Here is a 23,924-nt window from a genome sequence, read left to right on the forward strand (position 1 = left end):
GGTTTTGGCGCTACCCAAAACGCTACTTTGCTTCAGCCACACAGAAAAAGAGAGGCGTAGCTATCCTACTAAAAAGAGACCTCCCACTAACACAGATCACCATCAAAAGAGACCCCGAGGGCAGATTCCTACTTTTGAAAGGCCTCCTAGTTGAGCTACCGATCACCTTGGTGGCCATTTATGCGCCAAACAAAGAACAAGACCAATTCCTTCTCAGCCTTCTTCCAACCATCACGTCCTTCGCAGCAGGCTGCCTAATAATTGGAGGGGACTTCAATCTCCTACCGGATCCGACGATGGATAAGACGCTTCCAGCCTCAAGGGAGGACTTCTGCAAATCCCTCGCCCTGGCGAAATTCTTGCGGGAAACCGAAACAATAGACATATGGAGATTCCACAACCAAGGGGAAAGGGACTACACCTTCTTTTCGCACGTGCATAAAGGCTACTCACGTATCGACCTCTTGCTTGCCACGAACAACCTGGCCTCCATGCGTGGAGAAGATTCAAATCGGACCGATTGCAATATCGGACCATGCTCCAGTCACGATGGTGGTGTCTATCCATGGGGCCCCGGAACCTACCCAGCGGCAATGGAAACTGCAAGATTACATCCTGACCGATATAACGGCTAGCTCGGATCTCACTGAGGCGATTCGGAATTACTTCTCCGAGAACACAACCCCCGACTCCTCAACAGCTATGGTGTGGGATGCCATGAAACCGGTGATTCGAGGGGTTGCAATGGATCTAACAGCCAGACTCAAGCGCCAAAACCTACTGAAGCAACAAAAGCTCGAGCAAAGACTCACAGCCTTGGAAAACAAACTCAAGGCCTGTTACAGGAAAACAACGCACCAAGAACTTAAAAGAACTAAAAGAGAGCCCGAGATCCACCTGGCGGACCGGGCCGCTAAAGCATTAACTTATACCAAACAATACTATTACCTGAACAGTAACAAAGCGAACAGGCTCCTAGCACACAAACTGAAAAAGCTTCAGACCAGGAACCACATCCAATCTCTGCAGGACAGGAATGGCACCTTATACCACCGGGACCCCGAAAAAGTCGGGTTAATGGTGCAACACCACGAAAAAATCATGGCAGGGCCCCCGACAGCCACCTCAGCCATCACCCAATTCTTGACCTTAACGCCAAAGAAACAGCCACCTCCATCCCTAGTGGACATAGAGGGCCCTATCTCAGAGGAGGAAGTTAGCGAAACGATCCGCCACCTGAAGAACACAACACCTGGCCCGGACGGGTTATCGGCAAAATTCTACAAAAAATTTGCTCACCTGCTAGCCCCACAGTTGGCAAATCTATTCAATTCATTCCTGTCCACTGGTTCCACGTCCCCTTCTATGAACGAGTCAATAACAGTGCTGATCCCTAAACCAGGAAAAGACCAAACACAATGTGCATCGTACAGGCCCATATCGCTCCTAAACAACGATGTGAAAATATTTGCAAACCGGCTGTCCCCCTTCCTCCCAGAGCTCATCCACCCGGACCAGACCGGATTCATCCCGGGCCGGGGTACCCAAGACAACATTCGCAGAACCATCAACATCATTGAATCAGCGAACAGACTGGGCACAAAGCTGGCAGTTCTCTCCTTAGACGCGCACAAAGCTTTCGACATGCTCGACTGGGGCTATGTTAGGAACATTCTAGAGCACTTCGGCTTTGGACCGAACTTCGCAAAATGGGTCCTGGCCATCTACCAAAGACCCTCTACAAATCTTCGCCTCAACGGGGCCAAATCCATTAGAATAAACATAACTAGAGGCACGAGACAGGGATGTCCTCTCTCCCCACTTATATTTGCCCTATTTATGGAACCATTCGCTGAAAGGGTCCGCCGAAATGCATCGATATCCGGCCTAACGTTTAAAAAAGAATCCTACAAAATCGCGCTATACGCGGATGATGTGCTCCTCACACTCACCAGTCCAGAAGAGTCAATAAGAGCCCTATGGCAAACGTTCGAAGAATTCCGAGTAGCATCGGGATTCACAATAAACATCACCAAATCCGTCGCACTGGGCATAAACATCCCAAGAAAGACCAAGGCTCATCTCGAAGAGGAGTTCCAAATCCCCTGGGCAGGAAGCAGCTTCAACTATCTAGGGGTGCAGATACCCAATAAAACTGAGAAGCTGTATAAGACCAACTTCCCGGCATTCTTCAGAGATCTGAGAAATGACATCAACCGCTGGAAAAAACAGGAAATCTCCTGGTTCGGCCGAACTACTGCGATAAAAATGAACCTCATGCCACGGCTGCTATACTACTCCCAAGCCCTGCCGGTGTCGATCCGGGAAAAGGCCCTGCAAAAACTGCAAGGAGAGGTGCTGAATCTAGTCTGGGAAGGAAAGAAATCCCGTATCCCAAAACGCATCATGCTCCGAAGTACCGCCCTGGGCGGCCTAGGGGTCCCAGACGTGTCAAGGTACTGCCTCGCGGCCCAACTAGCCCCGGCCTTTGCCTGGAAGCTTCCAACCAACCGACCCCAGTGGCTAAACCTGGAGGAAGATTGGTGCCAGACCCCACTAGAATCCTTGCCCCACTCCAGGGAGCCCAAAGGGGCCCGGGACCTGGGCCCCCTACCAGCAACAAGAAACACAGTCGCCAGCTGGAAAGCGGCTGCACGCCGGTGGAAATGCAGTAGCACAATGGGTCCACTCATGCCAATTTGGAACAATCCCGACTTCTCCCCCGGAATTACACCAAATCAGTTCACGGAGTGGCGAGCCGGCGGCTTAGAAACTATCTCCGATTTCTTCGAAAACGGCCTCCCTTTGAGCTTCGAAGAGTGCAAAGCAAAGTTCAAGATCCAGGAAACAGAAAGGTTCCGCTACTCCCAGCTGAGGCACTGGCTATCGCACCCTCAGGGTAGGAAACTAGGCAGCAGGGAGCTAACGGCATTGGAACACACCCTCTCGACAACCCCCCCTAAGGGGAAAATATCCGCCCTGTACAAAATACTAGATAGAACAGATCCCACAAAAAAAGAGCCATATATGGTGAAATGGGAAGAGGACATCGGGAGACCAATTGAACTGGAGGAATGGCAACACATCTGGTCCCGCGCACTGAAAAGCTCAAAATGTGTGACGAACAAAGAAAATGCGTTTAAAGTTTGCTACAGGTGGTACAGAACCCCGTCAATCCTTAACAAATGTAACCCGGCTATCCCAGCGCAATGCTGGAGGGGATGCCCGGACCGCGGAACCCTATTCCACCTCTTCTGGTCATGCCCCAAAGCCACCCTATTTTGGAAAAACATCCTGGAACAAATTAAGACAATCACCGGACTCAACATCCCCTGGGATCCAGGGATTGTGCTACTGGTGTCGACAGGAGAAGGTCAATTCCCTCTAACCGGCAATCTGGCGGACGTATGCTCCCATCTCCTGACAGCCGCCAAAATTACCATCGCCAGACTCTGGAAAAACCCGGAGGGTCCGTCCACACAGATGTGGTGGTCTAAATGCTGGGAAATCGTCGCAGCGGAGAAAGTCACAGCCATCAGGTCAGGCAGTAAACCCAAATTTGAACGCACATGGGCGCCCTTTCTGGACTATGGGCAGCAATTCCCTGGGGTGGCAAGGCAGCCACCTAACTTACGCTGGATGGAAACCCAAGACTGAAAAAGAAAGCACAGCCCCAAGCCGGACAGGCAGCTGAGTTCCTCCAGTCCTCTGAAGTGCCACGAATGATCAATCGATTTCCCCTGACTTGGAAGATCCGGTGCTAAAAGTACCCTGACGTAATCTAGTGAAAGTGCCACCTCGAACCCTTGAACTAGTCTCCTTGTCGAAATAGACAGTAATCTGTTCTTATGTGAAAACAGCTCCTTGTGAAAACTGCTCCTTGTCTCTTGCTCCTCCTCTTTCCCCCCCACCCTGTTGTAGTTATTACTTTTATTATTTTTTATTATTGAAGAGAACGCAAGACTAGCTAAGACCAAAGCACGCAAAGTATTGTTCTCCTAATTATATGTTCTAACAAGCTGGCATACATGTAATAATCTTAACTTCTGCATGACTTGTTATGTTGAAAACAATAAAAACAAGTTTGGGAAAAAAAAAAAAGCCAAAACAACCAAAGATGAACAATACAAATTAGAGTAAAGATGTGAGTCAGATCTCATTGGGGAGAAGACCCTGCATCAATAATAGGGGACACATTTCAATAAAGAAAAACACAACTATCTAGATGGCTTCTAAAATGAGAACATCAGGAAAGGCCAACAAGTTCTCAACAGCTGTTCTCACAACCCTGATGCAAATGCTGAGGATGTTAGTTGCAGAAAGATAGACAAATATAAAAGAAAATATCTAGCAAGGGTGATGAAGTCTCCTGCATGTTTCAGAGGGGTGTGGATTGTGTGGTCACGGGTGTCGGGTGCCGACTGCAACTTGATGCCGGGCCAGGTGTAGGTACACAAGGGATCCCCTGTCCCATGTGCCACACTCCAGGTCTGTGGCTGATGACTCACACTTGGGCCATAGCTCTAATCCTCCGAACCCTTTAAGGAATGCTCAGTTCCTTAAAGCTTTCAATACCTTAACAGAATGTCACTTTGTATTCCTGTATGGAAACGGCTGGGGTAAGGAGAGCATAGGTAAGTCTTACAAGATCAGAGCATAATGGCAGTGGTGTTTCAATGGGCTCAGGTGTGGAGTGGGAGCATTCAATCTTGATGCAAAAGAGACTGAATGAGGGGGTCCACTCTGCATCATACAGAGCATGGCTTTCAAGATGGCTGGTAAACCTACAATCATCTCAGCCCTCCATGAACCGCTGCAGGAACGTATTATCCCCAGGTGGACCCTTTAAGCAGGACCCGCCACTCCAACCTTGTACCTTCCATAATGATCCTGCACAGCTCTGTCTGCTCTTGGGTAGAATAGCTTGAAGGAAGAGGCCAGACTAATATAAGAATGGCTGGTAGCTTGGCTTGTATTGGTTGGAAGGAGTTGGCGAGTAAGTTATGGAGGCTCTTGGAGATGGGGACAGGAGGCAGAGAGAAGATGCAAGGAGTGAGGACAGGTGGCTGGAGGTAGAAGGGGAGAGGAAGGAGGAGAAGCATTACAATGAAGGCTGTAGGAAGAGCTTAGAAGAAGTGGAAAGAGTCTGAGAGAAGGGGTGAACAGGACCTGGAATGAGGTGGCTGGAGGGAGAAGGAAATGGTAAGGAGGAGCAACCATGTTTCAGGACGTTTGGAGGAACTTCAGCATGGAAAGAAGAAGGAGACTCTAAGAGGAGCTTTCATATGAAACATTGGAGAGGTAGAAAGGGAGCATCAAAGAAGGTTTGCAGGTAATATGCAGGAGCCAAGTGGAGTAGAGAAAGAGATCGTGTGAGGTAAAGTCAAGAAAGAACTGAGTCAGAGGGAAGCAGAAGAGCAGAGGGAAGCAGAGAAGGAACAGCCCATCCCAGAACCTAAACAGCGTGATCCTGGAAGGAGTGGGGGTACTAGCATGTGGCAAAGTATCAAGGAGGCACAAGAGGAGCAAAGTGGTCCCCTAATGTATAAGACTATTAAGACCCTGCACAGAGGAGAGGGAGGATAGAGCTTGTGGCCAGGGACGGGACGAAAATCATGAAACCAGACTTGTAGACAACGTTAGTCTTCCAGCCACATAGTGGAAACCCTGAGGACTTGCTGACCTACCATATACTGGAGAGTGGACATAGCTTGAGGCACACATGGGCCCTAGTGACCCACAGAAAAGTCCCCCTCGTCGACCGTGGATGAGAAAAAGAGACCCAGAACATACAAAGACAGAAGATAAGATAGAAATGGAAGGGGGCACTTAACACCCCCAAAACTGTGAGTGACTGTGAAGTGACCAACATCCTCAGGAGGGGAATGAGGACTATCATTTGCAAAATAAGCCTCGGATTGTGGATCTGAAGGAAAATTCATTGTTTTGATATTGAGGTTTTACATTGCCTGTGTTTTATTTTGGCCTCAGGGACATCTTAAGGCATTTTGGGGCCTGGGACAGAGACCAATTTGAAGCTCCACCCAAATCAAGGAAATTAAAGGATCCAAGGTCACAACCAGCCCCCCATGACTCAATCACAACCCGCAGCTTAATGTACTGCGCTGAAAGTGATTAAAACAAGCATGGAAACTCCCTTGAAGTACTGGTACCCTCTTCCTTTTGGCTAGAATCAGAATAACAAACAAATGACATTTCAAGAGCTACAAGAGCAGTCCACGATGAGGGAACTTGTGTTCCAACATGTGCGCAATGCATTTTAAGAATATTAATGCTGATTGAGCTATATATGGGTGGTATACAGATCAGTAACCATATTAAAAAGGTATACAAACCCAATGATTAGCAGCCTGACAGACAGTATGATATGATATGATATGATTTGGTATTGATAACGCACCCTTCCACAAGTGTTTCTGTATACCACAAGACAACGAGGGGAGACAGAGGGATGAAAAGACAAATGATTTTACTAGGGTTTGTGACATTCAGATCATGCAAGTGAAGCGAGAAGTGCAGGGGAGAGGGTGTGGGGAGAAGTGCAGGGAAAGGGTATGAGGGCAAGCGGAGTCAGGGCAGCAGGGCTCTGAGTAAATGCGAGGACGGCAGAGGACTACACAGGTGCAGTCCCAGACCGGAAGTGCTGGGTAGGCCAGGAGGCAGTGCAGGGTGTCTGGTCACGGGGTGGGGCATGGTACCCTGTGTGACTCTGAGGGCAACCACAGCATCAGTCAGGATGAGCATACAGGTAGATTAGCAGGGGAGAGGGAGGGAGAAGGACGAGGAGAAGAGGGAGGTCTTGAACAGCTTCCGGAACTTCAGGTGATCCGGCTCAATTCTGAGAGGGACAGGGAGGCCATTCCAGAGGGAGGCACCTGCAGAGGAGAGAGATCTACCCCCCACTCTCTGTTTGGAGAAGGGTCTGACCCTCAGACAGTTTGAGGTCGCTGAGCGGAGGGCTCTAGAAAGAAGGTATTTAGGAAGAGAGTGTTGGATATAGTGAGGACTACGGCCCTAGAAAGCTTTGTGGATGATGCAGAGGGTCTTGAACTTGATCCTTGCGGCCACCGGGAGCCAGTGGAGGGAATTCAGAGCTAGAGAGATGCGGTCGCTGGGCTTGACATCAAGGATGAGTCTCGCAGTCCTGTTCTGGTCAAGTTTGAATACAGGCGACACATTGAAGGCAACAAGAAAGGCACTCTTTCCATAGCACACATAGAGGACAGATATGAACAATTACCAGGAAGGTGCACATATCCAAGCATAGACTGAGATTAGAAGATCTGCTTGGTTTTCAAGTGGTTTTGTCATGATTGAGTCAAAAAACAAATGGATATGTGGTGTGCAGTACACCAATGGTCACTATTATCATATATAAAACAACACTATTCACCATTAAATCTTGAGTCAGGCTCTTTTATAGACCATAGTGTGATGAATCGGCAGTTATTCACCCAGGAATCCTGGCCTGGAAACCTTCTCATGTGGCCAGGGAAAGGCAGACACTTTCTGATCCTGACTCGGGGGGAGGTATTAGCCGGGAGGATCACATCAGAGAGGCAACAGGTCAGGAGCAGTGGGAGACCGCCTTATGTAATTTCTCCCAAGACCCAAGTCTCCTAATAACCAATTGTAAAATAGAAGCTGTTGATGAAACAAACTTTTTTGTTAGGAACTTCAAATCCCAGAATTCCCAGAGTATTGAGATGAAGAAGAGGGCTGCAGAGCACAAGGTTGTGCAATGCAGTTCATTAAGGTTGATGACCCATTTCTGAGGGTGGCTAGGAGGCATAAAAAGCCCCCTCAAGTGCAGGCCATGAGACCAAGCTGGTGGAAGGCGAGGCAGCCAAAGCAGCAGCAGCAACAGGAGTACAGTGGTAGTAGTGTTTGGAGGAGCTTTGAAGCCTCCAAGAAGCAGTTGAGGAAGAAATCGCGGAAAAGCCAGAATGCCAGGACAAAATGGTGAGATGCCGCTCCTGAGAGGGTTGTATCTGCTCGAGATTTCAGCTGCAGAGGGCACACAGTGGAAAGCATACCTTTGTGCAACTTTCCCCACTGTAAAACACGCAGCTGTGGCAGGCGAGCACCGGAGCCCTGGGGAAGGCTTGAGGGCTGTTGCAGAGGTCACGCAGCGGAAAGCGCTCAGAGTAGTGACTCTACCCACTGTGAAGTTGTCAGCAGTGGCAGACGAGCTCCGGATCACTGGGGAAGACACAGGGGCTCTGAAAGCAGCCAGCACAGGATGCAGCAAGCCGTGCAGGAGAGATGGCCAGATCACGTAGGAGAACTGAACCAGAAGGGCTGGAAGCAGCAGGGCAAATGTACATGCACGCCAAAACCCAGTGAGTTCACTATTCTATTGTGACACCAGAGCGCTCCGTGACTGCCTGTTGCTTGAGTCCAGTTTTCCTTTTGAATACCGAACTGTTATAAAACAAGTTGATGATTGTGACGCATACCAAGCTGACAAAAACCAAAGTAGTTGGCATAAAGAGACTGCCAAGATTCCATCTGAAGAAGGTGACTGTTGCATAGTGGGTTATTTTAAAATCCAACCACATAAAGGGGCAATACCTCCAGAAGTGAACTTGCAGGCAAGTGATAAGCAATGATGGTTGCCTAAGCCAAAGGGAAATATCTGAGCCTAAGAATGTGTGTGAAGAATATTACCCAGATGTAGAGAATGTATCGAACCCACATTGCCAAAGCTAAAGAAGTGTGAAGGAGAGAAAGGGTTATTCTCAGCATTTGGTTAATAATAGAAAGGTGGATACAAGTTCTGATAAAAGAGGTTCAGGAGAAAGGATGCATTGCCTGTCTTGCGTGGGGTAAAAACTTAGGTGTAGTAAATAGCACGAGTGTGATTCTTGTTGTCCTTGAAGACATTCTCATATCTAGTTGTGTGAAGCAGAAGAAATTGTTAAAACCTTTGAAGTTGAACATTACCACAGAAGTACTTAGAACTGGTAATTTGACCTGGCAAGGGAGTAAACCAGGTCATAGAACTTTGTACCAATTGGTTTGGTTTGAGCAGGGAAGTATACCCAAAAAGAGAACTGCAGTAGTTTGTCTTGGTTGACAGGACAGTATACCAGACCAAGAGCTTTGTGGCCATTGGTTCTGTGTGGACAAGAGCCACTGGAGTAGAAAGTTTTAGTAGCAATAAGCCTTGCATGAGCGTAAACCAGGTGGAAGTTCATGGAGTACTGTGGTGGGGTAAAACTTGTAGTTAATCATTGAAGTGTTTTGGTGGAGTAGTACTGAAACTAAAGTGGTGCCAACATATCCTGATAAAGACATTTGTTTTGAAAACTAATTAAGTTCTGAAATATTCTTTGTTGATGATAAGAAACTGTTTCAAGATCTTTATTCAACTGGACATTGCTGGTGACAAAAAGCTGTTTCAAGATCTTGGCTACAAGTGGAAAGAGAAAAGCTTTGTTGAACATTTGTGAATCATCTTTGGAATCCAAGTTGGAACTTTGGGTTGTCAAGTTGGATTGAGCTTTCTGTTATGATACAAGGGGCCTCATTACGAGTTTGGAGGTAGCCATGCCCTTAAGAAGGGCATGGCTACCCCCAAACCCGGGTCTGGGTTCCCTGAATGGGGATAATCCGGGCCATTCCGACCTTGGAGGATCCGGTATTTCCCCATTCAGAGAACCTGGACCCAGTCCATCCCCATTCCCATTTGAGCCCCCATAGGGCTCAATGGGAATGGGGAGCATGCTAACAACGGGCCCGTTAATGACGAGCCCGTTGTTAGCATGCTGGGCCGCTCGCGGGACCCGCTAAGGACGTCTGGTAAAACCAGGCGTCCTGAGCTTGTCCCGGGAGCGGACCTCGTAATGGGGCAGTGAGGGGTTAATGGCTCGGGCACCTTTACCAGCGCCGTTAACCCCTTACCGCCCTCGTCGCAATGAGGCCCAAGGTGTCCTTATCCTTTTTGAACAGTTAAAGAAAAGCCTGCTTGGATCTGGGGAGGGAAAGTTCTCCCAGGCTATCAGAAGAAGCAGCTATTGTGGTGTGGATTATAATGTTCTTTGTGTTGTTGTTAAACTGCCATGTATTTCCTAGTTGATTTGTTGTATATGTGTGAGTGACTGAAACTTTGTTGTTAGAGTGTTTCCTTTAGTTTATTTTAGGCACAGAAAATCTTGTTACGGTAGGGATAGTGTAGTGACGGGTCTATCCAACCTTTCAAATGTAATAAATTGGCATGTTTTGAAAAACGTATGCCTCACATTTCTGACACCTCACAATTGCCTAAGAACAAAACCATTCTTATGGACCAGTAATTGGGACAGGTTATGCATTTGTGATTACTGAGTCAACCTGGAACACACACTTTGGTTAGGTGGAGAAGCTGGGAATAGAGCAAGCCCAGTCTGAAATGTTGGCATTTGGCCACACTGTTTCCCAGGTCTTGTCATACAGCAAGGTGAACATATTTGTGAATATCTGACTTTCATGAACTCAAATAATACTGTTTGAAGACCTTACTTGAAAAGTACACCAATAACATTTTAAAAATATCATCATGTTGGTTTATCATAAGTCCTTCTAGAAATAAATTCTGCAAAAGAATAATAATTGTAACTGTATTTCTCCATGATAAATGGAAGTCTAACATTAGACTACCTAATATGAACCTTAAAGTCTCATTTGGGTTTTTGTACTGTATTTTCATGATTTAAATGCACGTACAAAAGAAACTGTGTGATAAGGTAACCTAAAGTAACGTGTGTTTGTAGTGCACACTTTCACCCAACAGTGGGTCCTCATGGCACCGAAACGGGTGCCATGCCTGCTCATAGTCATTGTTTCCCACAGACTTACACATTGGTCAGGTGAATATTTGAAACTACAGAAAATAGCAAACAAGTTTTTGGTGTCAAATAAACAGGCCTGAAAATAAGCCTGCAAGAGGATTCAGAAATGTTGTCCTCTCCCCATGTCTGTGACCTCCATCCACTCAAACCACTGACATAAAAAGAAAAAGCAGGCAATGTGGTAAGCAATGCTACCAGCATATGAGAAGGCAATGCCTGTCACTTCAGACAGTGAAGTATTGACAGTGAGATAAGGTGAGCTTGTCGAGATCGCAGCATTGCCTTGTGACAAAGCCAGGATACAAGCCTCAACCACTTGGTTGCACTGTCAAGAATGTGACCACCTAATCACCTCTCCCGTCTAAAACAATAAGCTATTCATTATGGGGGCACACTTTTAACAACCCTCTTTTGGAGGGACAAGCTCTATAACTGCAAAGATCAAGGAAAGGCTATGTTGGCCTTGCCAGGATTTGAAACTTTGATCTTGCATATGAACTCCGACCTCTCTAACGAGCTTAACACACCCCTACATAATCATGTTGGCACTCAAATTAGTACATTTCTACTTCTGGTATTGCATGCGATCAACATATGCCCAAAGAGAGGTGAAAATGCTGTGCAGGTTGTGCTATAGGGAACACGCACACTATATGCACTACAATAAACACAGTACACATTACAGGATTAATTAATCATATTGGACCTGGACAACATATAGTGACATGTGCTGTTTATATATCAAATGCACAATGGCTTCTTTGAATCAGGAAGCCAATTGGGGTCCCTCCCAATGTGGGGGCCTGGCAACAAGCCCATACGCATGGCTTTGCTTGGCTCAAACCTGTAAATATCCCCCAATAAACCACTATATTCATAAACCTCTGTGTCGGTACATTTGGATCTTACTCATCTTGGTGACACAAGTTATTCAAAGAAATACGACATGTATCATCAACACATTGCATACCTGAATCAAAAAATGGGAATTGGAGGAATGTCAAAGCAACATGGAAGATTCTACTAAAGATATTTTCTATGGCATGGATACATTGGAACCTAAAATCAAGTTTCTGCGAATAACGAGATACAATATTTAGAGAATTGTGATAAGTAACCAAATCTAGCATCCCAGAAAATGAAATCTGAAATTTGTCAACAATTCACATTTAATTTAATCAAGAAATAAAGAGTGCTAAATGCATATTCCTTTTAAGATGAAACCCTAAAATTAAGGAGTCACACCCACTTCTGATATATTTTTGGAAATTCTTATTATGAGAACAAGACTCGGTGCTAACAAGATTCATCAAACTTTGCTTGATCAGCACATTTTTCTCATAGAGAATCAACAAACATCAGATGGTAAATGAAATAGTTTTTTATTAAAGATTATGAAGTGGGAGCAGCTTTATATTTACCAAACTGCGCCAGAATTGACATTAGGAAACTCATTGTTACCTTTCTAAAAGCTAATGTGGAGAATATGTATGGACAAATAGTAAGGACCCAAAAAGGTGATTCAGCCTAGATTGGCATCCATATCTGACATTGCTCTAGAATACATAGCCCAACTGTTTAAATCTAGAATGTATCAGGTCACACTGAGTTAATAATGATTTGATTATTCATGTCTTCACTTTTCCCACCTTGGCAGGGAAATGTGAGTGGAGCCACCATGCTGCACAAAACTATTGCAGCAGCTTTAAGCGGAATATCCATGGGACGGGTCCGTATAAATTCTGAGGGAGCTCTAGGAGATGCCAGGGGGAAGGGGCAACAAAGCAAATCAAATTGAAAAATTCACAGACAAAATGAAACAAAGTAACAAAGTATTACAAAATAAGCCACATCCAAAATTGAACATGGATCTAAAAAGACCTTTAAAAAAGAGAGATATTAATAGAAAATGGAGAAATAACCAAGAGGAACCTATCATTTAAAAACATGAATAAAATAACATTTACTCATCTGGTGTCTAATGACTCAGAATACTCAGGAAAGTAAATGTCGACTTGCTTCTGCAGGATGGTAGTTCTTAGCTTTCGTCAGAACCAAAACACGGCTATATGCCATGTTTCTGTGACTAACACTAATGCATGTGTTATGAACGACATGCTGACTCTCTTAATTTGTCCTTGCTGTGTAGATAAAAAAAAGAATCATATGTGGCTACTTTGATTACGATGTCCTAATGATTTTTGAATACATAGTCTAAACGGGTATTACTCTTCTACTTGGGACTAAATGCTCTTGGAATAAGGATCCCTCTACTTTGGTGGTTTCTAATTTTAAGAGGCCAAAAAGTGATTCTCCTCCTCCCATTCAAATGTTATTGGAGGTTAACAGGGAAGCCATTTTATCAGAAATAAGAGCACTTAAGCCTTTTATAGTAGTTACAAATGATAAACTTCAACAACTGGACAACATATGGTCTGACCTTGAAGCAAGAATAAAAGAAGTAGAAAGAAGAGTTTGTCAGAGGGAAGATATTGCTCACCATTTTGTATGCTTGGAGAAATCTGTACTGACTCTCCAAAAGCAAAAGGAGTATTTAGAAAATAGAAATCGCAGAAATAACCTATGCTAATTTGGTCTTCCGGTGGGAGTTGAAGGAGAAGATGTGGCTCTATTTTTAAATAAGATGCTCCCTATTATGCTTGAACTACACTATTGCACTAACTTATATTCAAAGGGTACATACAATTGGCTTAAAAATGCACATCCCAATAAGAACTCAGGCCCTCGAACACTGATTATTTTACTCCTAGAGTACACTCAGATTCAGCTGATCATTAAGAAAGCAAAGGAATTGAACCAGGTAATATGAAGTGGGCACAGAGTGTTCACATCACAGGATGTATCCAAGGGCAACTGCACAATAAAGGAAAGGACTGCTTTCATATCTTCCTGTTTTCAAACAAGTGACTGTCAGATTTGGTTTGGTACATCTCTGTGCATTAAGGTTACTATCAAAGACAAAACATCTTCATTTGATGACTCTGCAGATCTCCAAAATGTTATAAGATCATGCAAGATGTAAGAGATGGATACGTCAAACCAAACCCAGGATCAGCAACGTTCTATCACACAAAGTTTCTCAAGTCCGATTGTTTGCACTAACATGCTATGAGATTGTTTGGTAACTGTTGCTTACTCAGAGAAGATTGAATGGGATCAGAATGTTGGGGGGCCCGCTTTTCCACTCGATAGGGTGTTCCCAGCCTCCACACTCAATTTGTGTTTGCATAATTGGTTATAGTTACTTTCAATATCTTATATTATGTGCTTATTCTGTGCTATGGGTGGTGTTTCTTCATTTATAGTAAAGATAAATCTAAAAGAAAATGTTTACCCTGGCGTCAAGTATTGCACATTCTCTGTTTCCCCTGATCTTACCTCTTGTGTTATGTTTGTCTTGTCTAAAGACATTTAGACTGTTACAATGTCATAGGCTTTTGGTATATTTAGATTGTGGCATTCATATGTTATACTTTTCTAGGATGTGCTGGTTTAGATTTATGTATTATGCTAAACATAATCATCATATACAATTAGGACAATTGGGCCTCATTACGACCATGGCGGTAGCCGTGCCTGTATGGGTTCAGGCTTGAGCTCCTTTCAGTTTAATTATTTTTCTGGTCAGCACTACGAAATGTACATTCGCATTCCAGAGTTCAGTACTCTTCATTTTAGTTGCCTTCTCAGTGGATGGCAGGACGTTTGCCTTCAAATTCCAAGATTCAGTTTTCCAATATTCAAACCATATCTCAATTAGTGTTTGGAAAGACTTTCTTTTTGCAACTTTCCCTCTGTAGTTTCCTATTGAACGCCATTCGTTTTGCTCTGTTTTGATCCCAACCTAACTTTTGTTTATGGATGTAAAGCCATCAGCTTCACTTCCCTTTTGCTTGCATGTTATGGGGAAACTGATTTTAACATTGCACACAGCATCTTACAATGCAGTGCAAAGGGGATAGTTGTGTATTGTCCTAGCTTTTTACACAGAGGGTGTTGGGTTATTTTTATATGTGCCTAAAGACAAGCTGGTGGCAGCAGTTACATGTTTACCATATTTGCATTATTTTTAGTGTGCACATTCATGTTTGCAATGTATGGCTACTAAACATGGTTAGTGTCCTAAAATGGCTGTGCAACAGGATTTTCACTTGGTCTTTGGCCATGTTCTAGATTGGCTTTCTTCCTGCGCTCTCGGGTCAAGAAAGTCCTTATAACATCATGGATTTGCCCAGGAAACCTGCTGCTTTCACAGGATAGCGAGCCTTTGTGTGTGTGTGTGTGGACCAGGAAAGGGACTGTCTAGGCCCAGTCCACAACTTTGGTGCTAGAAAGTCTGCTTCTGGGGAGGATGTGAAACCAGTGGTTGTCCCTGTTTGGACAACTACTGTCTGTTTGAATGGTTCAGATCCTTACCATTGGTGGATTGGACTTGCTTCCAGCTTGAATTATGGATAAAAGGAGGACCTCTGCAGCTATTCTTCAGATCTACGCTGGAGCCAATAATCCCTTGAAGAAGAGCAGACTGCTGAAGATCCAAAGACCACTCCTGAAGTGGCCCAGCATTATTTCCAGTGTCTGGCCTGGTGAATCCCTGCTCCTCTGCCTGATCTCCAACGTCCTTGATCAGTGGTCTAGTGGGAGAAACTACTCTCAATGCCTTCTCGGGGATCCAGCCAGTCAGAGATTCGGAAGTGTCCCCAGACTACCCGTTGGACTGACCAGCTACCTCGCCAGAACCGCCACCATTCCGCAGTCAAATTTAGAATTGTTGCGGTCACCAGCTTGTGCCACAAGTCGCCTTCTCCCCGAATTCCAGCTTCCTTTCTTCAAGGAAACCTGTCCTAGACCAGCTGCTATGATTGCAACTGTAAGGATGCCTGTCGTCGCCTGCAAATGGTGATTGTCACTAGAACTCACCTTCCTCCATCCAGTGAAGTTACCTAAGGAGGCCTGCATCATTGGAGTCTATGTTTCTTCACTGACAGGAGTTGCATCTTGCATTACCATCCGACCGGAAGAATCCTTGAACCCGTAACTCCTGGGCACCTCTCACCAGAACAAAGAGCAGAAGATCAAGCCCCCAGTGACGCCCAGATGATCACAATAGCATATGGGAAAATGTATGCTTGTCCTCTATAAGATAACATTGTGAAGAAGTCATTTGCCTCCTATTTCCAATTCCACTCACCTTTGGTCGTCGAACCTTGGTCGTGTATCCTGACGCCAGGGTTAGCCTTGGCTCTGGAACAAAGCGGACCGCATACCTTTCCTTTGGTAAATGGTTGTAGAACTTTTAAATAGTTTGAAATTAATCACCATTGCAAGCTCATTATTTTTTTATAAAAATAACTCTTACCTGTGACCTTTAGGCACAATTCCCCTTTCATTATAGGGTTTGGACTTCTAAAGTTGGGATATTGAACGTGTGACTGATTCCCATAATTGTATTTCATCTACAGTGCTTACCTGCTTTGCTTGCTAAGTTATGTGCTCATGACTATTTATAGAATCCAGTGGGATTGTATATATTTGTATTGTAGAGTATTGTGTGCTATTACTTCCTGCTAATTCCAAAGGCCCTAAATAAAAAACAGTAATTTTATAACTGACTATCTGAAGTGAATTACTGTGTGGAATTCTGTGTGGGCTCACTGAGGGTCCCTGACACCACCCACACTCTCCTGAGACTAAGCCTTGACTGATCTCCATTGCTACCTTGACTGGGTTTTGGCTGAACTCTCAGAGCTCCCTGTTCACCATAACTAGGGGGGCCTCCCAAAATCTTTCCACCAGTCCATATTCTAGAAATCCATCTTAACAATGAGTGTTAGGAAATGTGCCTCGAAGTTCCAGCAGTTGGTGCTTCTCAAAGTATTCTCTTGATTGGATTGCTGGTGTGTCCCCTCCTCTGGAGTTTTCTGTTGTTTTTGTTGCCCACCTTGGTTTTACCTCTGACTTTGTCCCCTGGTCTGTCTCTAGTGGTCGCTGTCTGCCAACCTTTCTTCACTCTTGGGTCTGCCCACTGCGTGTTATCCTTCTCTTGTACACATCACACATGCACTCAGTCCTGGATCTCTCTGGCAGCTCCACATTTTCCCAGAATCTGCCATTCCTCCCGAGCCCTCGCTCTCAGTACCTCTCACTGGTGCATTGTCCTCCATACATACAGTTGTTGTGCTTGTGTTTTCCTTGCTGCTTCCCACTGGATCTATATCTGTCTGTGGTCACTGCAGCTGCAGGTTTGAATCGTTGGTCTTCTTGTGCCTCCCCAATGTTCTGCAGCAGTGCATGACCTTACAGATTCCATTTTGCCTGCCACCATCAGACTGCTTCCAATCTGCGCTGCTGAGAACCTCACATGACCATATCAATGATTCTGTATTGTGCCTGATATTGTTTAGGACATTTTACCACAGAGCCAATTTACTTCTAGCCAGGGTTGATTTTCAAAAGATGTTGAATTCTAAACCAACTGTGTCCCTGTGTATCAGTGGAAATCAACATCTTGCACCAGCCTTTGGCCGGACAAGGTGTGGTTCCTTCACCAATGGCACATGGTCCCTCTCTAGCATTGGCCCTTGTGTGTGCCCACTGTTGTTCATGGCTTGCATCGAAAAAAGGGTTCTTCCAACCATTTTCATGTTATTATCAATGAAGCCTGTACACAGGCAAATAGGTCCTTGGGAAACGCACTTCATATGAGGGGCAGCAGTCATTGCTTACAACATGGCACCCATTTTGAGGGGTCTGAGTTGGTTCCATTGGCCCCTCAGCATGGATGGACTTTAATTGTCTTACAAAACCTTTACATCGACGTGGATGTAACACATTTTTGTTATTTATTTTTAAATGATGTTCACACCCTGACAGTGTGTGGGGGTCACCCTCCACTGTGTCAGAGTGTGCTGTTTGTTCCTGGATGCAGTGCCTTCCCTGAGGAACAATGTTTTGGTTAACAAATAGGGCAGTCTCTAGACCTGTGCAATTCTTGATAAGTGGTCCAGCGCACGCTATGAATTAATCCAGGCCAAGATAGTTCATAATATTCCTCAATAGGACCTAAGAAAATGTGTTCACATATATCAAATCACCCAGCAAAGTCACTCCAATCTCAGCATGAAATGTACCTTCAAGCATCTACAAATTCACTAAAACTATTAACATAAAATGACACATAAAAGTTAAAGAAAAGCCGTGTGGTAATAGCATACAATGTTTTCAAATCCTCGTGAATATCAAAAGGAGTACCCATCCTATGCGGAAAAAATATCCAATTGGTGTAGTTGTAGAGAAAATAATATTATGATGCACAGACCTAAAAAAAGGCCATTGTTAAGTTTGACATATGCAATATTTAATATATGTGAGGCATCAAAGTGACTTTTTCTATTATTTTCCAAGTTTTATTTTAGCTAGAAAATCCAGAAGGTTGGCAAGTCTCACCAAAGATGAAAGGTAAGGTTCCAACTAAATTCATCTAATTGTAAAATATTTCAATGTATCATGGCTTATCAGTCTTCCATCTTAGTGCATTTTCCTTGTCACAGCGGCATTGTTGTCGTGTCGCTTTGTAATTCTCTGCTGTATTTATATTGTATTGTACTGTTTTTATTGAACAAGAAGGAAAGGACTTCAATCAGAAACACTGTACATGAGGATATGATATGATATATTATTTGTAACACGCTTAATACCCAGAGGTTTCTAAGCGCAGACCCGGGGATCGAAACCTGTGTTGCTCCGTGTTGTCTTGCTTCCAAGGCGAGCACGTTGCCCCTGAGCTATCTGATGTTAACAGAGGGTGGATCAGTCCCCTGTTAGGGGTGGAAAGTGAGTGGTTTGGGTAGTGGAGGAGGAAGCTACGTGTTAGAGCATTGCATGGGGACAGCACGGTAAAACAACATAAGCTAAGTACAGTTTATACAGATATTAAAATAAACATGTAAAGTTCAGATGGTGATATAATAATACTCAGTTCAGATGGTTAACTATGCAGAATGTACAACAGAGGAACGCAGATGAGGGAAAAGAGATGGTGGTGCACAGGGTTGTTTTTGAGGATGTAACATGCCTATGTTGAAATGGAATCTTAATGAAATAGAATGCATTGGAAAGGCTATCAGTGAGACCGGTTCATTGAGATGAGGGAATCTATCATTAGCAAATAGGTTGGAGGAGAACTCAAAGTCAATGATGAGTTTTTCAAGAGAGGAGGTGTAGAGTGAAATGAGTAATGCGTTGAGAATATGGTCTTGAGGAGCTCCTACTTGCCAGTGTTTGGACCCGATATGTTAATCTCCCAGGGGAATGAGCATTCAGAAAGGTCAGACGCAGTGTTGAATGTGCAGTGTCTTGGAAGCTGAGGTAGAAGAGAACAAGCTTGTAGTAATAGTATCAAAGAGGCAAGTGTTATTGGGGTTTTTTTGGTACCAACTTAACTTATACCCATGCGCCTAGTAGCTATTTATAATTCAAAAAGGTGTTGCAGCTGTGTGGGGCAAAAAAGGGGCAAAGACCCCAAGCCCTTTGAAACACAGTGAAATAACACGTCACACACTTGAAAAACTGCGCCACACTTGTGTAAGTGAACTGGTTTGGATTTATGTAGTTTGATTCACTGACATAAATTAACAAACAATGCCCTTTTAGGATGACACGTGTTTCGACACACCAGTGTCTTTTTCAAATCAGGGCTAGTAAAAAACTGCATTACAATTTCCATAGTTCAATACAAGTACAATTTTGAATGGTATAGGAACAAAAAACAATTACAAATAATAATAATGCAAAATAAACATTGGTAATTAAAAATCAAATCAGAAATAATGTATGTTTTATCACAGACAAAAAGGGACGGGTAGAAAGGAGTGGAGGTTTTTAGGTATGTGTGGAGTTCTGTGTTTTAGCAAAATGACTCTGACATCAAGGTGTGGACGAGTAACTTCTTTAATCAGTTTCCAAGTGTAACATCCAGTTTCTAGACTCATTATTCATCAGATGGTAAAGTCCAGTTCTCATAGACCAGCACCGGCATCCTCTCTCTCAGGCTACATCTCTCAACTCCCTCAAGAGAACACCAGTCACACATAAACATTCTAACCAGTAACATTCCATTGTCAATCATGACCCTCACTCCAGATTCCATTAGGATGCAGGACAATACCAGATCCTTGCATATCTCCCCTCCTTAAAGATATCAAAAAGACAACCAGTTAACTCAAGCATAACCGCTATATACAGCACACACACACACATACAAACACCCACAAGTTCGATGCACCTGCATCATCTCTCCAAACTAAGAACATTCTTCTAACCACTTCCTATATTCCATGAAAATCCACACCGCCATGTGACACAATTACAACCAATGTCCCTTCCTCTTTCTACTAAGTGAAGAAGAGGCATCCAACTACTGAAAACCATTACTACACTTTACAAACATAGAGGCACCCATACCTCTCAACCAAACCTTAACTCCAACGTACCCCAATAGAACACACACACAACTCCCTCACACCCTTCAACCTCAAACCAGTATGTGCCTCAACACATACCACCTCCAACCAGGCTGAGTATCCCTGATACTCGGGTATCTACTTCACTACTCAGTGACTCCATTACCCCAATTGTGCCCATGTTGAAAGTATTCCTCAGTACATCAAGCTCCTTTTTGGAAGAACCCCACTTCATACACCCAAGCAACACACAAACATCAATACCTCTGCTAAAGTCCTCATATCATCATCACAAATACTGTAAAGTTTTTAAGCACAACAACCATTAACTTTGCTTATCCATCAGCACATGTACACTTTAACATAACCAAACTCTCATTAATTCTGCATTATAAAAGTCCCACCTGTGGAGAAAAACATTAGTGCAGAGAAACTCTACTTTAGTTTCCACATACCAAACTCTAGCAATACTGACTACGCAACCTATACTTCAATAAAAAGTCCATATGTGGAAGGAAATGTGTGTTAGTTAAACATGCCAGTAACACTCTATTCCACTACTAAGCATTTGTTAACAGAGGCCACGACTTTTACACTCCATCCATGCACACCAATCAATATCATGCACCACCGCTTGCAACAGCCCCCCATCACAAATGTTCTTAAAACACAAATACTGAGTAACATTTCAAAATATCACTAGAACTATGCATGTTTCAATCACTTCCTTCAAAAATGTCAATTTAAACCTCCTTTAAAACCCTTCACATCAAGATTCAAATCCTGCACGCCCCTGGCTGACTGAGCCCAAACACCTTTGAAACCTAAACTCAAAACAAAATTTGTAAACAAAAATTGTAAGCCTTGTTCTCTGCTCCTCAGCATTCAACCACTTTGATGGAGCACCCAAATATCTGGACAACTTATCTCACAAGAAACTACAACCGTCAATTTCAAGCTCACACTCATACGCACCAACGCTCTTTAAATGTTATACAGGCCTCACATGACATTTATCATCAAACTAAACTAATCTAATCTGCTATTCCACTGATAAACAAATCCTCCAAAGCAAAGAAAAATTAATAACTCTGTTCTTTGCTCCTCGTGTCCACATCTTTAAACAAACAGTACCTTAGGGGACACGGCCCCTCCTTGTGTTCACTTCATTAAACTAAAATACTTTCAGGGACACGGCCCCTCCTCATGTCCACATCTTTAAACTAAAAGCACCTTCGGGGGCACAGCCCCTCTTCCGGCTCAATGATGCAGTGATCAGCATCTTTGCGATATTGCTTTCATAACAATGCGACAGCAGCACACCATAATCCAGTCTCTAATTGAGAGCGCAGATTTGAGAGCGCAGACTCTTCCAACTTCTCCTTTTTTCACAAGGAAACCTCCTACACAGCGCAGGCCGCTCCCTGCACTTCTCGCTGGCATACATTTTGCAAGTGTGTCACTCCGCCTGAAAACAGCCAGTTCCAGAGCCTGATATATGCAGCCTTTTCTCCTCAGCAAAGCCAGAATTAAGAGCCCCTTCCAACACTGTAATAGGCTCTAACTCCCTTATGCTGTTGCTGCATATTGGCTCCGAGCCCCTTCATAAGCACATTTGTGACTCCGAATACCTCCAACTGTGCCATGGGCTCCAAGCCCCCAAGTGTATTCATGGGCAACAAGTCCCTTAGGTGCATGTACGGGCTCCAAGCCCTGTCAAATGCTGGAATGGCCCCCAAGACCCTCCTCTGCTCCAGGCACGTTGTACCTTTGCCCAAATTCCTTCAAACAACTTCCCTGTCACTTCTTGGCGCAGCTTAAGTTCACAACCTCTTCTGATGCTGCTGCCCTGGGCTCCAAGCCCCCAGCTGCGCAGCATGGCTTCCTAATAATCCAGGTGTAACTTATACCCCCAGGCCTCTTCAAATCGCTACTGCCTTGGGCACCAAGCCCTCCATGTCGCAGCTTGGGTTACCAACCCCTTAAAACAGTCTTTGGGCCTTCAGCGCTGCCAAAGTCTCTTTACTTTCTCTGTGCTTGACCTGTCTAACTACTGACAGATCAACTGGCCCCTTGCTTTGGCGTATCTCCTTATTTTCTGCGCCTGTGCCCCTTGCGCTGGGCCCTTCTGCCCCTATAGCATTAAGCGCTCTTCCTACCTGGGAGAGAGGGTCTTCCATGGTTTGGGGGGCGGTGCTTGTCTCTTCTTCTGTGCTGTCCCCCCAGCACAGCCAGCATCCTCGTCGCCAATGTGGAGTTCTGTGTTTTAGCAAAATGACTCTGACATCAAGGTGTGGATGAGTAACTTCTTTAATCAGTTTCCAAGTGTAACATCCAGTTTCTAGACTCATTATTCATCAGATGGTAAAGTCCAGTTCTCATAGACCAGCACCGGCATCCTCTCTCTCAGGCTACATCTCTCAACTCCCTCAAGAGAACACCAGTCACACATAAACATTCTAACCAGTAACATTCCATTGTCAATCATGACCCTCACTCCAGATTCCATTAGGATGCAGGACAATACCAGAGCCTTACAGGATGCAAACAAAAAACAAGAAGAGGGAGAAAAATAAAAAAGAACAACACGTAAGTATTACCATTTGAGTAGCAGTGCATTTGGTGTTTGTTGTTCACTATTGGAGCCCCTAAAGGCCTTACCTATATTCCAAATCAATTGTTCCAATCTGATGAGCCAATATATCACGGGATGAATCCCCCTAAGAAAACTGGTTAGAAATCACAGGTTTAGGGCTGTGCAGCATTACCGAATTATCAGTTTGTTATCTCTATTTGAAACCTACTAGGGTAGACATGTGCGCTATTTAGGGAGCATTCTGGTATAACCCCTTCAAACATATAATTTTGTTGGGTGCCCGTCAGTTACAGGGGGCTGTCTATATAAGGGTACAAGAACGGCATAATATTAACAGTAATGTATTATGTGTCTGATATCTGTGCGCAGGCTGAAACGGGATAAATAAAATAAAAACTTCTAGTTGCAATCGAGGCTGTGACTCAACATGTCTGTCCAGGCCTTATTCTGGGACCGCATGTGGTTAAACAAAGCAGTTTACTCTGTGCAAGCTCAAGTGAATAAAAATAAAATAGAAACTTCCATTACAATCGAGACTGTTCCTTGACATATTCGTCCAATCCTCGTTCTGGGACTGCATCTAGTTACACAAAGCAGTTTTCTATGTGCTGGCTCAAATGAAAAACTCTTGCATCGTTTGTTAATTTATGTCAGTGAATCAAACTACATAAATCCAAACTAGTTCACTTACACAGTGTGGTGCAGTTTTTCAAGTGTGTGGCGTGTTATTTCACAATAGTATCAAAGACACTGGAAGGTCAAGCAGGATGAAAATAGAAGAGAATTTTGAGTCATAGGCCACTGTAAGTGAGTGACACAGGCCAGTGACTGTTCTATGGAGCGATGGTTTTGGAACTCACATTGGAGGGGATCACAGAGAGCAATGACTTCAGAGTAGCTGGGGATCTCATTAGATATAGGGCCTCATTACGACCCAGGCGGTAAGTTACCGCCTGGGCCGTGACTTTACCACCATGGCGTAAACTACGTTTA

General features: G+C 44.2%; 1 protein-coding gene across 1 annotated transcript in view; it reads left to right on the forward strand.

Annotated features, from left to right (window-relative positions):
- Positions 1-23,924, forward strand: part of LOC138526129 (amine oxidase [flavin-containing]-like) — a 569,128-nt gene that overhangs the window by 432,309 nt on the left and 112,895 nt on the right. Inside the window, exon 10 of the mRNA XM_069636504.1 lies at positions 18,279-18,332. Within this exon, the coding sequence (XP_069492605.1) occupies positions 18,279-18,332 (54 nt within the window). The remainder of the gene's footprint in view (positions 1-18,278; positions 18,333-23,924) is intronic.

This window comes from Ambystoma mexicanum, chromosome 7p, assembly GCF_040938575.1.
Source record: "Ambystoma mexicanum isolate Mex_15411 chromosome 7p, UKY_AmexF1_1, whole genome shotgun sequence".
Classification (NCBI taxonomy): Eukaryota; Metazoa; Chordata; class Amphibia; order Caudata; family Ambystomatidae; genus Ambystoma; species Ambystoma mexicanum.